Source organism: Dunckerocampus dactyliophorus, chromosome 2 (genome assembly GCF_027744805.1).
Source record: "Dunckerocampus dactyliophorus isolate RoL2022-P2 chromosome 2, RoL_Ddac_1.1, whole genome shotgun sequence".
NCBI lineage: Eukaryota > Metazoa > Chordata > Actinopteri > Syngnathiformes > Syngnathidae > Dunckerocampus > Dunckerocampus dactyliophorus.
In genome coordinates, this window is record NC_072820.1 from 48296499 (window position 1) to 48310885 (window position 14387).

Here is a 14387-nt window from a genome sequence, read left to right on the forward strand (position 1 = left end):
CCTCCTCCTTGGACGCATTAGCGGGCAAGATGGCGCTCTCACAGGCAGCACCGCGGACAGCTCTCCGCCGCACCGACGCCGAACTCCGAGCTTGATCGTCTTCCCATGTCTGGCGCGCCGGCGGAACATTCGGAACTCGGCCGCCGCTCTCGCGCGTTTCTCGGCGCTGTTCCGAGAAATGGACGCGCGCATTGACGGGTCGCCGGGTTCGGTTCGGAAAGGAAACGCGGAGCTGCGTTGAGAGCCTGTTTGGACCGGCGCTGAGGATGAGGAAGATGAGGAAGATGCTGCTGCTGCTGCTGCTGTTGACGTTTGCCGCGCTTTGGGCTGACACCTCCGCCGTCGGCTCAGGTGAGCGCACATTCCAGCACTCTCCTGGTGCTGGTTCTGGTTCTGGTTCAGGCTCGTCCTCGTCTCACCTCCCGATGCTGTTCATACAGCGTGCACGCGCTTCGTTAGCAATTAAGAGTGTGTGGTCGCTGTGATAATAATACAATAATGATAATGTTACTATTTATAACCATCTTTATTGGGGTTGTCATTATTGTCGCTATTATTGTTGTCATGATGCAACCCCGGCAGCCATTGGGCAGCTGGTTGCTATGGCAACCCAAGCTCCCTGTGGTTGCTAACGGAGGAGAACATCGGATTCTTTTATTTGAGCTGACCCTGCAGAACCATGACGGCCCATCACAGTCCTTCATGGTCCATGTCGGTCCATCTGGGTCAGGGTCGAAGGTTCTTTCTTCTGCTCACTGCAGTCATCGAGCGCGATGGGCGACGTTCTCTTGAAGGAAGATCTGACTTCTGACCTCGTCAGGTCATGAGCGGACACGTTCCTCATCATCACCACCAGACTGATACCCCTTACGTTACCACGGCAACCACACAGCACCAGCAGGGGGTCCGCGAGGAGACGCTCCTCTCTCTGAGATCGGTTAGCCAAACAGCTAGCTGGCATCGCTGCATGGGGTCACCGTTTGATTCCTGACTGGTGTGGCGTGAGGGTGCTGAAGTGCTAGCATTAGCTGTGTGCGGTTAGCGTGGGCGCCCGGAGACTCAAGCGAAACTACGAGAAGCTTCTGGCATTCAAAGGCCAGCCAGTGTGCATGTCGTGTGTGTGTGTGTGTGTGTGTGTGTGTGTGTGTGTGTGTGTTACGTAACAGTGGTGTGTGAGGATGACGCTCCAGTGGGTAATCGGCGTGCACGTGGTCCCTCAGACGCCATGTTCATGTGAAGCGTGCCATCAATCATCTCGGCTTCAGCATCAGGAGGTCTTTCCAGCAATCGCCATGACAACCATCTTTCTTGCCAGCAGCAGTTAGCTAACATCTGCCAGCGCTTGACGTGAGGAAGATCTCGCGCTCGCTCGCAAACAAACCGTCAGCTGATTCCACGCGCCTCTCACCTCCACGCGAACGCCGTATTTGTCTTTGTTGCTCGAAACAGGCCGCCACCTTTGACGACAGCTTTGGTGACCCCCGTTTCTGTCTGTGATGCTGACGGCTGAGCTGAACTAAGCTAAGCTAAGCTAAGCTAAAATAAGCTAAGCTACTGAGCTCAGCAGGACGAAGATGTGTTCGTGTGTCGCTGGAGAGATGCTGCTGGTTCCTTTCCGTGGTTGGCACGCCGCACGCTAAACGTGGCTTCCGCCGCTGACTGACGAGCTCCAGTTTGCAGAAGTAGGACTGCGCCCATACACTCACGTACACTCTTTTACACACTTTATCACTCTGGTCTTAGTGTGGCGACGAGCCTGACTCCCAGCATGCCACTTTTATTCTGCCATATTTGACAAACACAGCAGTTCAAGGCCAAACGCTAATAAATTGCTAATAAACGATAACAACGCTAATAAATTCCCTCGCCAGCCTCGCTCACTTCCGCGTTTGTCACACTGACCCCAAACGTATGAGAATAAAGTAGTAATATTACGAGAATGAACTTGTGAACGTATGAGAATAAAGTAGTAATATTACGAGAATGAACTTGTGAACGTATGAGAATAAAGTAGTAATATTACGAGAATGAACTTGTGAACGTATGAGAATAAAGTAGTAATATTACGAGAATGAACTTGTGAACGTATGAGAATAAAGTAGTAATATTACGAGAATGAACTTGTGAACGTATGAGAATAAAGTAGTAATATTACGAGAATGAACTTGTGAACGTATGAGAATAAAGTAGTAATATTACGAGAATGAACTTGTGAACGTATGAGAATAAAGTAGTAATATTACGAGAATGAACTTGTGAACGTATGAGAATAAAGTAGTAATATTACGTGTCATACGAGGGGAAACAGAGCAAAGCTCTTCAGGAAGCAGGCAAGCTTTTATTTCTAGCGTGGCAGCAAAACAAAGCAGTTGAGCATTTAGCATTTCGATTAGCATGGCTAGCCCTTCTCACTTCCGCCTTCCTTAACTCTTCCCCTCCACATGGCCAAGGACAAAGGTCACATAAGGCCTCCCTTTCCATAGCTGTCTCAGGCAATGCCTGTAACGTAAAGTTAGCAGTTTATTCTCCTAAATTTATGACTTTATTCTCATAATATTATGAGTTTTTTTTATTGTATTTTTACGACTTTATTCTTGTAATCGCACATTATTTTAATACTCGGTCGTAACAGGCATTGCATGAAACGGCTACGAAAAGGGGGGACTTATGTGACTTTGACCTTGGGCACATGTAATATTACGACTTTTTTTCTTGGAAATTTATCTCGTAAATTCACAACTTTTTTTCCTCATAAATTTGGCGCATAAATTCACAACTTTTTTTCTCGGAAATTCATGAATTTTTTGTCATAAATTTACAACTTTTTTCTAGTAAATGTACTAATTTTTTTCTCATAAATTTACTTGTAAATTCACGACTGCTTTTCTTAATTCACAAGAGAGAAAGTGGTAAATTTTAGCTTTTAAATTTACGACTTTCTTTCTTGTAAATTTACAATTTTTTTTCTCATAAATTTATCTCATAAATTCACAGCTTTTTTCTCTTAAATTTATCGCATAAATTCACGACTTTTTTCTCGTAAATTTAAAGATATTTTTCTCGTAATTTTGCAACTTCTTTTCTCGTAAATTTAAAGATTTTTTTCTCGTAATTTTGCAACTTTTTTCTCGTAAATTCAAGATTTTTTTTTTCGTAATTTTACAACTTCTTTTCTCGTAAATTTAAGATTTTTTTTCGTGTAATTTTACAACTTTTTTTCTCATAAATTAAAAAAAAAATTTCTCGTAATTTTACAACTTTTTTTCTCATAAATTAAAAAAAAAATTCTCGTAATTTTACAACTTTTTTTCTCGTAAATGTAAGATTTTTTCTCGTAATTTTACAATTTTTTTCTTGTTAATTTAAGATTTTTTTCTCGTAATTTTAAACTTTTTTTCTTGTAAATTTAAGATTTTTTTCTCGTAATTTTACAACTTCTTTTCTCATAAATTAAAAAAAAAATTCTCGTAATTTTACAACTTTTTTTCTTGTAAATTTAAGATTTTTTTCTCGTAATTTTACAACTTCTTTTCTCATAAATTTAAAGATTTTTTTCCCGTAATTTTGCAACTTTTTTCTTGTAAATTCAAGATTTTTTTTCTCGTAATTTTACAACTTCTTTTCTCGTAAATTTAAGATTTTTTTTCTCGTAATTTTACAACTTTTTTTCTCATAAATTAAAAAAAAAAATTCTCGTAATTTTACAACTTTTTTTCTCGTAAATGTAAGATTTTTTCTCGTAATTTTACAACTTTTTTCTTGTAAATCTAAGATTTTTTTTCTCGTAATTTTACAACTTTTTTCTCGTAAATTCAAGATTTTTTTTATCGTAATTTTCCAACTTCTTTTCTCGTAAATTTAAGATTTTTTTTCTCGTAATTTTACAACTTTTTTCTCGTAAATGTAAGATTTTTTTTCTCGTAATTTTACAACTTTTTTCTCGTAAATGTAAGATTTTTTTTCTCGTAATTTTACAACTTCTTTTCTCGTAAATGTAAGATTTTTTCTCGTAATTTTACAACTTTTTTCTCGTAAATGTACTACTTTTTTTCTAATAAATGTACTCGTAAATTCACGACTGTTTTTCTTAATTTACGAGAAAGAAAGTCATGAATTTTATCTCGTAAATTTCCATCTGTTTTTCCTGATCCGTCGTATTTATGTCCTGCGGCTGATGTTCTCCACCCCGGCGCTAGGGGGCGGTGTTTCCCCGTTGGACCAGCTGTTTCGCTTCCCGCGTAGTTCCGCACGTTCGTTGGAACGCAGTCGTCTTTCGCCTTCACAGACGTGTTTTACTTGCTGTGTGTCCAGGAGGCGGAGCTCCGCCCGCCGAGCCGTGGCGGTGGTCTTTGGGCGCGGCGCTGGTGTCCGTCGGCGGCCTGGTCAGCCTGGTGGTCCTGGCGCTGGCCTGCCTGTGCTGCAAGAGGACCGGGACCGGCTTCAAGGTGAGAGACCCGCTCAAATGGGGAGACCAGACCCCGCCCCCGTCTTCGGAGGTGGGGTTAAAGGTTAGGGTCAGAGTTAGCAGAGGGTGGGTGTTGTTGCTGTGTCGAGGATACTCGGGCGGGTGGGGGGGATGATGTCACCGGTACAGTATGTGAACCCCCTCCCTCCTTGTAGGGAAGGGGGGGGGTTCCATCTCCCCTCGGGGGACGACCTCTGGCATTTTGCTCCGCCCCCTTCCTGTCCTTCTCCGTCCCAGAACTCCCGTCTGCCGTCAGCCTCGTCCTCGTCTTCATCGTCCTCTCTGCACAACCGTCAAACGTGCGTGCGTGCGTGTGTGTGTGTGCGTGCGTGTGTGTGTGAAGGTGCTCACCTGAGGCAGGAAGGTAAGTGTAACACACACACACACATGCACACGCACACGCACACAGGAATGCGTTGCTTCGTCATCAAGTGTGGACCCGATGGTTCTGACCCGCGGAGGGAACGTGAGCGTGTTGTCGTGTTCCTAAACGTGCGCGTGAGACGTGCGCGCCAGAGTGAGTCCAGATGTTGAGGTCGTGTGAAGACGCCGGTGAGGGCGCGCGTGTCACATGACAGGAAGTGTGAGGGCGAGGGTGTCGGCGTGGGTGGCACATGAGGCGGGCGCCAGGTGGCGCTGATCAGCACTCCTCGTATTAGGAAGACTTGTCCTTGTGTGTCGCCGCAGGAGTTCCAGAACCTTCAAGATGGCGAGGAGAACCACGCCCACATGTCCGCCTCGCCAGACGTCTACGTCCTGCCTCTCACGGAGGTGTCCCTGCCTGTCGCCAGGCAACCGGCTCCACCAGGTGAGTCGGCGTTGCCCCTGCGTTCCCTTCTAGAGGACTCAACATTCTGGACCGGTTCTGAGTTTGGGCCGTCGCTGCAGAACTTTCACATCTGCGTGGAGAAACCCACGGAGCGCAGGGACACAAACCAGATGGTGTTGTTCTGCTCGGGTCCAGTCTGCTTCCCAGTGGACCGGGCGGGGTTCTGCATAAGACCCTCGCACTCTGAGAGCTGGGATCGGTCCGGACCCGCCCTGATGCAGCTGTTGCGGAGGTCTCGGAGGGGTCGTCAAGCATGTTGGAAGGCGCCTCCTCCGTGCGTCCCTCCTGGCTTCACTAACAGAAGCGCTCCGGTCCAGTTGCTGCTGCACCTCAGCACAGCCCGGCATGGCCCATGTCAAGGAGGGTAATGGCGGGTCCGTTTGACGACTTCCTGGCTGCCGTGGCGACGAGGCTGGAAGCATCCTGGACAGACGCAGCAGACAACTTAGAGCACGCCGAGAGAGGAAAAGTATCGATTAGCACCGCCAGAACCCCGATTAGTCTACTCGCCCAGAAGCACCTTGACAAACACAACAACAAGTACACGACCGAGCCCATCCCTCACAACACACACACACACACACACACACACACACACACACACACACACACATACAATAGCCTGTTTATTTCAGTGACACCAGCTACTTACTGTAGGTGGTGTTCATCTCTCTTACGCTTTAAAACGTGGCTAGTTCCATCTGCTTGACTCAACTTCCTTACTATACGCTACATGCTAAAAGATACCTGCTTACATACTACGTGCTAAAAGCTAGACACTACATGCTAAAGCTACATACTAAAAGCTAGCCACTACATACTACATGCTAAAAGCTACATGCTGCATACTATATGTTACATGCTAAAAGCCAGACACTACATGCTAAAGCTACATACTAAAAGCTAGCCACTACATACTACATGCTAAAAGCTACATGCTACATACTATAAACTACATGCTAAAAGCTACATGCTATATACTACATGCTAAACGCTAAACGCTACATACTAAAAGCTACACACCACATGCTCAAAGCTACATACTAAAAGCTAGCCACTACATACTACATGCTAAAAGCTACATGCTACATACTATATGCTACATGCTAAAAGCCAGACACTACATGCTAAAGCTACATACTAAAAGCTAGCCACTACATGCTACATGCTAAAAGCTACATGCTACATACTATAAACTACATGCTAAAAGCTACATGCTATATACTACATGCTAAACGCTAAACGCTACACACTAAAAGCTACACACCACATGCTCAAAGCTACATACTAAAAGCTAGCCACTACATATTACATGCTAAAAGCTAGACACTACATGCTAAAAGCGACACGCTACATACTATACATTACATGCCAAAAGCCACATGCTATATACTACATACAACATGCTAAAAGCTAGACACCACGTACTAAAAGCTATACACTACATGCTAAAAGCTACATACTAAAGGTTAGCCCTACATATTACAAGCTAGACACTACACTACATTCACTACATTCTAAAAGCTGGCCACTACATACTAAAAGGGAGACACTGAACGCTGAAAGATACATGCTACAGGCTAAAAGCTACATGCTAAAAGCTAACCACTATATACTACATGCTAAAAGCTACGTGCTACACGCTAAATGCTACATGCCACATACTCAAACCTACATGGTAATTGCATGTTAAAAGTTATACACTTCATGCTAAAAGCTACATGCTAATAGCTTCATGCAAAAAGCAACACACTACATTCTAAACGCTAAATGCTAAATTCTAAAAGCTACAAGCTAAAAACAACATGCTACATATTACAAGCTTAAAGCTACATGCTACATGATAAAAACTACATGCTATATGCTAAAAGCTAAATGCTACACACTGCATGCTAAAAGCTACACACTACACGCTAAAAGCCACATAGTACATGCTAAATGCTACATACTAATGCTAAAAGCCAAACACCCCATGCTAAAAGCTACACACAACATGCCACACGGTACATGCTAAATGCTACATGCTACATACTGATGCTAAAAGCCACACACTACATGCTAAAAGCTACATGCCATATGCTAATAAGTTGTGAAAAGCTACACACTACATACACTAGCGTTTACGGTGCGTGCTTGGTAAAACACTCTCATTGTCATGTCATGGCGCTGGAGGATAATGGCACCAGTGTTTGCGGTTAAGTGGTCCTAACTGGTGCGGCGCTGCATGCAGACAATGGTTTGGATTCTGCTGCCGCCCAGAGGGACTCGGGTGGGTGTCAGGAATGAGCAGCGTGGGGACGGTGACGGGGACGTCCGTTTGGACAGTGGCTGGACTGTGTGGTCTTCTTGGGAGAAAGGGCGTGTGGGCGCAGCATCACAAAGATCCATATGTCAGCGTCTCCGCCCGCAATGAAGTGACGCATGGGCGGGAGGGACGCTCTCGCCAGACCGAGCGGGGACGGGGCGGCCGTCCCGGGTCGCCAGAAGCGATGCATCAAGGATTCAGGCAGACGTCCACTACTGTAGCATTCTGGGACGTTTCCTAACCATTTTTTGCTGCCGTCTTCTGTTTGATTGGCATCACTTTCACTTCTTCTCCTACAGTCCAACTCGGGAAGTCCTCCACCGTGAGCCGCCATAGTCTCCTCTACCTGAAGGAGATCGGGAATGGCTGGTTTGGGAAGGTAAGCTCACCTCCGACCCTCCAGAACTTTCTTTTGATGCTCCTGTGGTCTTGTCGTCCAGAAGTCTCATCTCTTAGACTTGTACGTTTATCATCTTCTTCTCTTCATCCTCTTCCTGGTTTTCCACCATCATCTTCCACCTGTGTCTGCCATGACTGGGTATGTCCATCATCGTGTCTTCCTTCTTGTCCACCCCCCTCCGCCCCAAACTGCCTCGTGTGTGGTGTTATGTGTGTCCATGTGGCCATGTTGTAGGTTCTTCTGGGGGAGGTCAATGAGAACCTGAGGAGCAGTCAGGTGGTGGTCAAGGAGCTGAAGACCAGCTCCAGCGTCAAGGAACAGATGCGCTTCCTGGAAGAAGTACAGCCTTACCGGTACACGCACATTTCTTCTCGTAAAAGGTTTGCGTGGGTGAAGACGCTCTTGACACCTCCTGTCCTCGGCCATGTCCCCCACACCGCCCGCCCCCCAGGGTCCTGCAGCACTCGTCTCTGCTGCAGTGCCTGGCCCAGTGCACGGAGGTCACGCCCTACCTGCTGGTCATGGAGTTTTGTCCCCTGGTGGGTAGACTCCGACCGTCCTACTTCAAACTTCCAAACCTGGTGAAAGCTTGTAGGACACATGTGCTTCCTTTGTGCCGCCAGGGCGACGTGAAGGGTTACCTGCGGAGCAGTAGGTCTGCCGAGAGTGTCGCCCCCGAGCCGCTACTCCTCCAGCGAATGGCGTGTGACGTGGCCTCGGGACTGCTGCACCTGCACAAACACAACTTCACTCACAGGCACGTCGACACCGCGACACAACACAACTCTTCGCAGCTGGGAAAGGTGACCTCCGGTAACAACATCCTGGTGCTGCCGAGTGCTCGTCTACGACTCCAGCATCAGTGATTTTGTTGCAGGCGGTGCGCCCTTGTCTCCGGGAAGCAGCGCCCTCTGGTGGCCATTTGTTGGTATTTACAGCATGATCACCTTTTCCAATTTGAACGGTCCAACATCAGGAAAAGTCTATGCAGCAAATGAAAAATAAACAATGTTGTTGTTCACAACGAATCATAGAAAGTATTACTATGTACGTCAGTGTAGTACACACTGTAGTACACATGTAGATACTTAGACAGACTTTATTGATCCACTGGTTCACTGGTTCCGGGAGCTCAAGTGCAGAAGAAAACGACAAACACTCTTAAATAAAATACGCAATATGAATAAAACACAATAAAATAAACAAGATTTGCATATTTCGTGTATAGAAATACGGTAAAAAGAATTGAATGCGCACTTTCTACAAGGGAGGGCAGAGAGCACAGCGCAGTAACGAATGATCTTTGCAGGTAGGCGAGGTATTGTAGAGCGGGATGGCGTGTGGAACGAATAAAGTCCTGTCGCGTTTACTGTGGGGACGGAACTGGAGGAGTCTGTTGGAGGACGGGAATTACATACGTGTGCACGTGTGGCTATTCTCCAGACAAACACAACAGCTGACTTTCACTTTTTAAAATCTTTATTCATTTTGTAGTACAAGTACTGTGTGTATTTCTAAGTATGTACTTAGTCGTAATATTTCGCAATCATAGTGCACACTGTAGTGCATACTACAAACTGCTCACAACAAGGTTGGTATTACACAGTCTGCAGTGCGTACTATACCGTACCGTAGTGCGTGCTATGAGGTGCATACATGTAGTGTGTACTACATAGTGCGTACTATGCAGTGTGTTCTACACAGTGCATATTATGTAGTGTGTACTACAAAGGGTGTGCAACAAAATGTGTATAATGTAGTGCATACTATGTAGTGCGTACCACAAGGTGCGTACTGCATAGTGTGTACTATGAAGTGCATATTGTGTAGCGTGTACTACAATGTGCGGGCCACAAAATGTGTCTTATTTAGTACGTACAGAAAGGTGCCTACTACACAGTGCGTACTACGAGGTGCGTACTACACAGTGCACATTATGTAGAGCATACTATGTGGTGCGTACTACAATTATTAGTTTCTTCTCCTCTGTCAAAATGGGACAAAAAAAGACGTTCGACCGATGGGAAAAGTCCAACATGGAACAATTGTTTGTACACAGAGACTTGGCGTTGAGGAACTGCTTGCTGACTGCCGATGTCACCGTGAAGATCGGCGACTATGGCTTGTCCCACACCAAGTACAAGGTAGGGGAACATCCACAGATATAAAGGCAGTCAATATCTGAATTTGTTGCTGGCTGAAAGTGAAAAAGTAGATGGCATGAACGATTGAGCCTCGAGGAGCTGTCTTCCAACGATGGTTCTCTTTCCCACCAGGACGACTACTTTGTGACATCCGATCAGACATACGTGCCTCTGCGCTGGATCGCTCCTGAGCTGGTGGACGAGGTGCATGGAAACCTGCTGGTGGCCGAACAGACGCAACAGAGTAACATCTGGTAGGATCCATGGTCAAACACGACATGAGAGAAAATCAGCCTCTAGTGATGCCGATGCAGCAAGTGTAGGAAGACGTCTGTCGTCACGATGCCGCCGTCCTGTGTGACAGGTCTCTGGGGGTAACCATCTGGGAATTGTTGGAGCTGGGAAACCAGCCCTACAGCCACTACTCCGACCGACAAGTTTTGGCCTATGCTGTGAGGGAGCAGCAGCTCCGACTAGCCAAACCAGTGCTCAAAGTTCCTCTGGCTGAACGCTGGTGAGACACGTGAAATTCTGCAGTCCAAGCTGCAGTAGACGTCTGTTTTCACCAGTCTCACAATTCCTCTTCAGGTACGAGGTGATGCAGTTCTGCTGGCTCCCTCCTGATCAGAGACCCAATGCCGAGGAAGTCCATTTGCTGCTGAGCTACTTGTGTGCCAAGGGGGCCAGTGAAGCCAAGGATGACTTTGAGAGGCGCTGGAACTCAATGCGGCCCAGCGCCGGACACAACATCCACCGTGGTTCCCCGATGACGACCTGCGAGCAGCCATCATCCGCCTCCTCCTCTTTTCCTCTGCTAGAGCGCTTCTCAGCCACTGACGGATACCATACAGAGTCCGGGGATGACGTTTTAACAGTCACTGAGACCAGCCACGGTCTGAACTTTGAGTACAGGTGGGAGCAGGCCAGGGCAGAGCAGACATACAGAGGCCCGGATTCATCAAGTGCGCTCAGTCAAGTCAGCCATCATGAACCATTTTATCCACCGGTGGGGATTGTGGGAGGCTGCCTCAATCATGACGCCTCTCCTCCGTACTACCAACCTCAACATCTGCATGCTCCCAGTGTACTTCCTGTCTTCAGCGCCCATAGCCCGTCCGTCAACAGTGAATACTATATCCGCATCGAAGAACCAGTAGACTGTAACATCGAGCCTGAGTACCCCATGTGCTCCTACAGTCCAGAGTACCAGGGAAGCAGCGGCAGCTTCCTTACCGGCAGTGCGGACTCGGACGAATTCATGGTCTGCCCAGCTCAGGCTAAGAACTTGGACCCCTACTGGTCAGCAGATATCCACAAAGCAGACGTGTATGACTCAAATGAGTCAAGTCCTGCAATCTCTTTGACTATGGAGCCCCTCTTAGGGCAGGTGTCAGACAGCAGCCCTCTACGACCGTGGGAGTCCAGTCACTATGTGTCCTACAAAGATCGAGATGGAGGTTACTACTATGAACACTCGTCACCTGTGGACATAGACCACTATCTAATGGGGGATGAACTGTCCACTGAGCACCTTCATGAAAGCTGGGGGTCAAGGAGCCTTCGCCAGGCATTGGGTGAGCTGGAGACTCCGGTGGGAATAACCCCCTCCTTCAGCAGTGCCCCCGAACAGGTCTACAGAGACTCATACTTGGACACGAGCCATACCTCCATCCTCGGTAAAACGGTGACAGGAGGCTACTACGACATGATGGGCTCCCTGAGGAAGACCATGCCGAGCCACAGCAGACATGACAGCCACTCAGTCAGCATCAACGTGGAGGCAGAAGGGGCACTCTTCATCCGGCGCAGGGAGAGCGATTCTGAAGAAGAAGAAGAGGACATATTCATGGAGAGGCACACATGCAACACTTGGCCTGCCAAACATCGCCACAGAAGTGTCGCTCACCAAAGACGAGCGAGCCAGAGCTGCAGACAGGACACGTACGTGGACTTTCACTACACAATGCCGAGCACAGACATTGAAGATTCCTGGCCTGAGGAGCGTAGCCTGGCCTTCCACAGCCTACCCAAAACTGTCGGCTACGTGGAGCACCGCCAGGCTAAAGACAGCAGCTGTCTGAGTCGACACCGTGTGACCGCACCCTCGGAAGGCTGTGATGCTTTTGTCTACTTGTGTCACCAGAGCGACACCCTGGTGGCGCCACCTCGAGAGTGCTGCCACTCGCACTTTGTTGACCCGCTCACTGGTTTGCTAGTTAGCAGCAACAACTACAGCTACGCTCACGCCGACTACGTCAGTGACAAAGGCATCGACATCCCGAGCAACGACGAGATTATCAACCTATCGCCAGCACCAGGAGGTCCAGTTGTGTCCAAAGCTACCTTGATCAAGCCTGAAGGTGGAGAGAAATATGTGGATCTCAGAACAGACGAGGCTCCTTGCAAGGAGACCGAGGAAGATGGCGTCAGGGAAGGTCTACTGGTGACAAAGTCTACAAGAGAAGACATGACCCAAAGTTCTCCACCACCCGCAAACAGCATCCACGTGATGATGGTCCTCACAGACCCAGCATCAGAGAAGAGTCAAACAGGAGACAGCGGACTGGATCGAGGCGGCTCCAGCATGAGCCTCACAGACATCCTGGACTGCAGCGACAACGAAGACGATGACATCACTGATGACATCACTGACATCACTTCAGGGATCTTTGCAGAAGATGCTTCTCCTGCCTTCAAGTCGCTACAGAAGCAGGTGGGAACGCCGGATTCCATCGAGTCCATGGATCTACTGTCTGTATCTGGGTCATGCGAGGGCTCCAGCCCTGCCTCCCACCCTTCCTGCTCCCCCAAAGCCATGGACAGCGGCTATGACACTGAAAATAATGAGAGTCCAGAGTTTGTCCCAAAAGAACCTCATGAACCCAGAGACCAAGCTGCGTCGCATCCAACGAGTCTGGAGGACGACGAGGCGGGGCAGGTGTCGCCAGAGGGGGCCGTATCCTGTGATGACTCTCAGTCATGTGACCACACCTTGTTGTCACTGAGTCAGGAAACTCCGTACAGGGACTCCGCCTACTTCTCAGACTACGAGAATGAACGTCAGTCCAGGAATGATGAGGACTGTGAAGAAGAAGAAGAACCAAATGACACAGAGACAAGTCAAGGGAGAGAACATAAAGAACATTCTTCTCCAGCACAAAGTGGAACAAATGAAACAGAAGACTGTGACCATGATGACTTGTTGGATGCTTCAGGTGGACTGGACGAGTGGCCATCCCAGGATGAGAGCTCGTCTCTTGGAGACTGGGCAGCAGAGGTGGTTGGAGCCATGGAGGAGGCTCTTGATGCCCTCAACGGACAGCCTGAGAAGGAGAACGAGGAGGAGGAGGAGGAGGAGGGGGAACACACCTTCACACACCGTCAAACTTCAGAAAAACCACCAGGGACGGAAGTCCTGCACATCTTACCCAAAGACGAGGTGGCCTTGCAGCAGGCGGCCAACACAAGAAGGTTGTCTTCATCTTCTTCTCCGCCTCCATCTCCTCTGGATGGGAAGGAGGCGCTCAAGGAGGAGGCCGACTCTGACGACAGCGACGAGTCGGACGAGGAGCTGCGGACCTACGACGTCCAGGAGGGGGAGGAGAGTGAGGACGAGTCCCACGTGGTGCCCGTGGTGGTGAGCGACGACAGCCACGCCCACAAACTGCGAGGCCTCCTGAAGACGCCGACGCTGCTCAATCTCCAAGAGGAGCTGGAGCGCAAGAAGAGGACGGTGTCCTTCTTTGATGATGTCACCGTTTACCTGTTTGATCAGGTCAGCCTCGTTTACCACAATAACCTCTCAGGTCACCAAAATATTCGAAACTTGACAACATGCTTGTTTCCTCTTGCTCTTCCAGGAGAGTCCCACTAAAGATCTGGCTGCGCACGGATTCCCGTTGGCCGCAGAAGGTCACGGCAAATCTCCTGAAAGGGTCTCAGATGACTCGTCAGATGGGAACGCCTCTGAGGAGAGTGAGTACAGATCCCCCAGCATGAGCAGCAATGTGAAACAGCTCAGTGTGCTCAAAGAGCGCCACCCTGTGTCAGGTGCAGGCTTGGAGTGGGAGGACGACTTTCCGCTGCTCCCGCTGCCGACGTCCTCGGCCGGCTCCGACTCGCCCCGCCACGCCGCCCCCACCACAGCTCAGGAGACCAAGCCGGCCGTGCAGTTTTCCCGCTTCACCGTCTCCCGCTTCTCCATCACGCACGTGTCCGACTCAGACGTGGACTCTGTGGGAGGT

At 48.5% G+C, this 14387-nt stretch overlaps 1 protein-coding gene across 3 annotated transcripts in view; it reads left to right on the plus strand.

The window, feature by feature from the left end:
* The window catches only part of aatkb (apoptosis-associated tyrosine kinase b), a 15987-nt gene continuing 1600 nt past the window's right edge, over positions 1-14387 (plus strand). Inside the window, exons 1-14 of one of the 3 annotated variants that reach the window (XM_054765039.1) lie at positions 377-1347; positions 1450-1682; positions 4312-4445; positions 5153-5273; positions 7899-7978; positions 8234-8352; positions 8451-8538; positions 8623-8756; positions 10059-10143; positions 10276-10397; positions 10508-10657; positions 10732-13918; positions 14004-14118; positions 14194-14385. In XM_054765039.1, the coding sequence (XP_054621014.1) occupies positions 5195-5273; positions 7899-7978; positions 8234-8352; positions 8451-8538; positions 8623-8756; positions 10059-10143; positions 10276-10397; positions 10508-10657; positions 10732-13918; positions 14004-14118; positions 14194-14385 (4351 nt within the window). In that variant the 5' untranslated portion in view covers positions 377-1347; positions 1450-1682; positions 4312-4445; positions 5153-5194. Of the gene's footprint in view, positions 352-376; positions 1348-1449; positions 1683-4311; positions 4446-4706; positions 4830-5152; positions 5274-7898; positions 7979-8233; positions 8353-8450; positions 8539-8622; positions 8757-10058; positions 10144-10275; positions 10398-10507; positions 10658-10731; positions 13919-14003; positions 14119-14193; positions 14386-14387 lie in introns of those variants that run through there. The other 2 variants (XM_054765029.1, XM_054765048.1) reach the window with 2 other exon arrangements.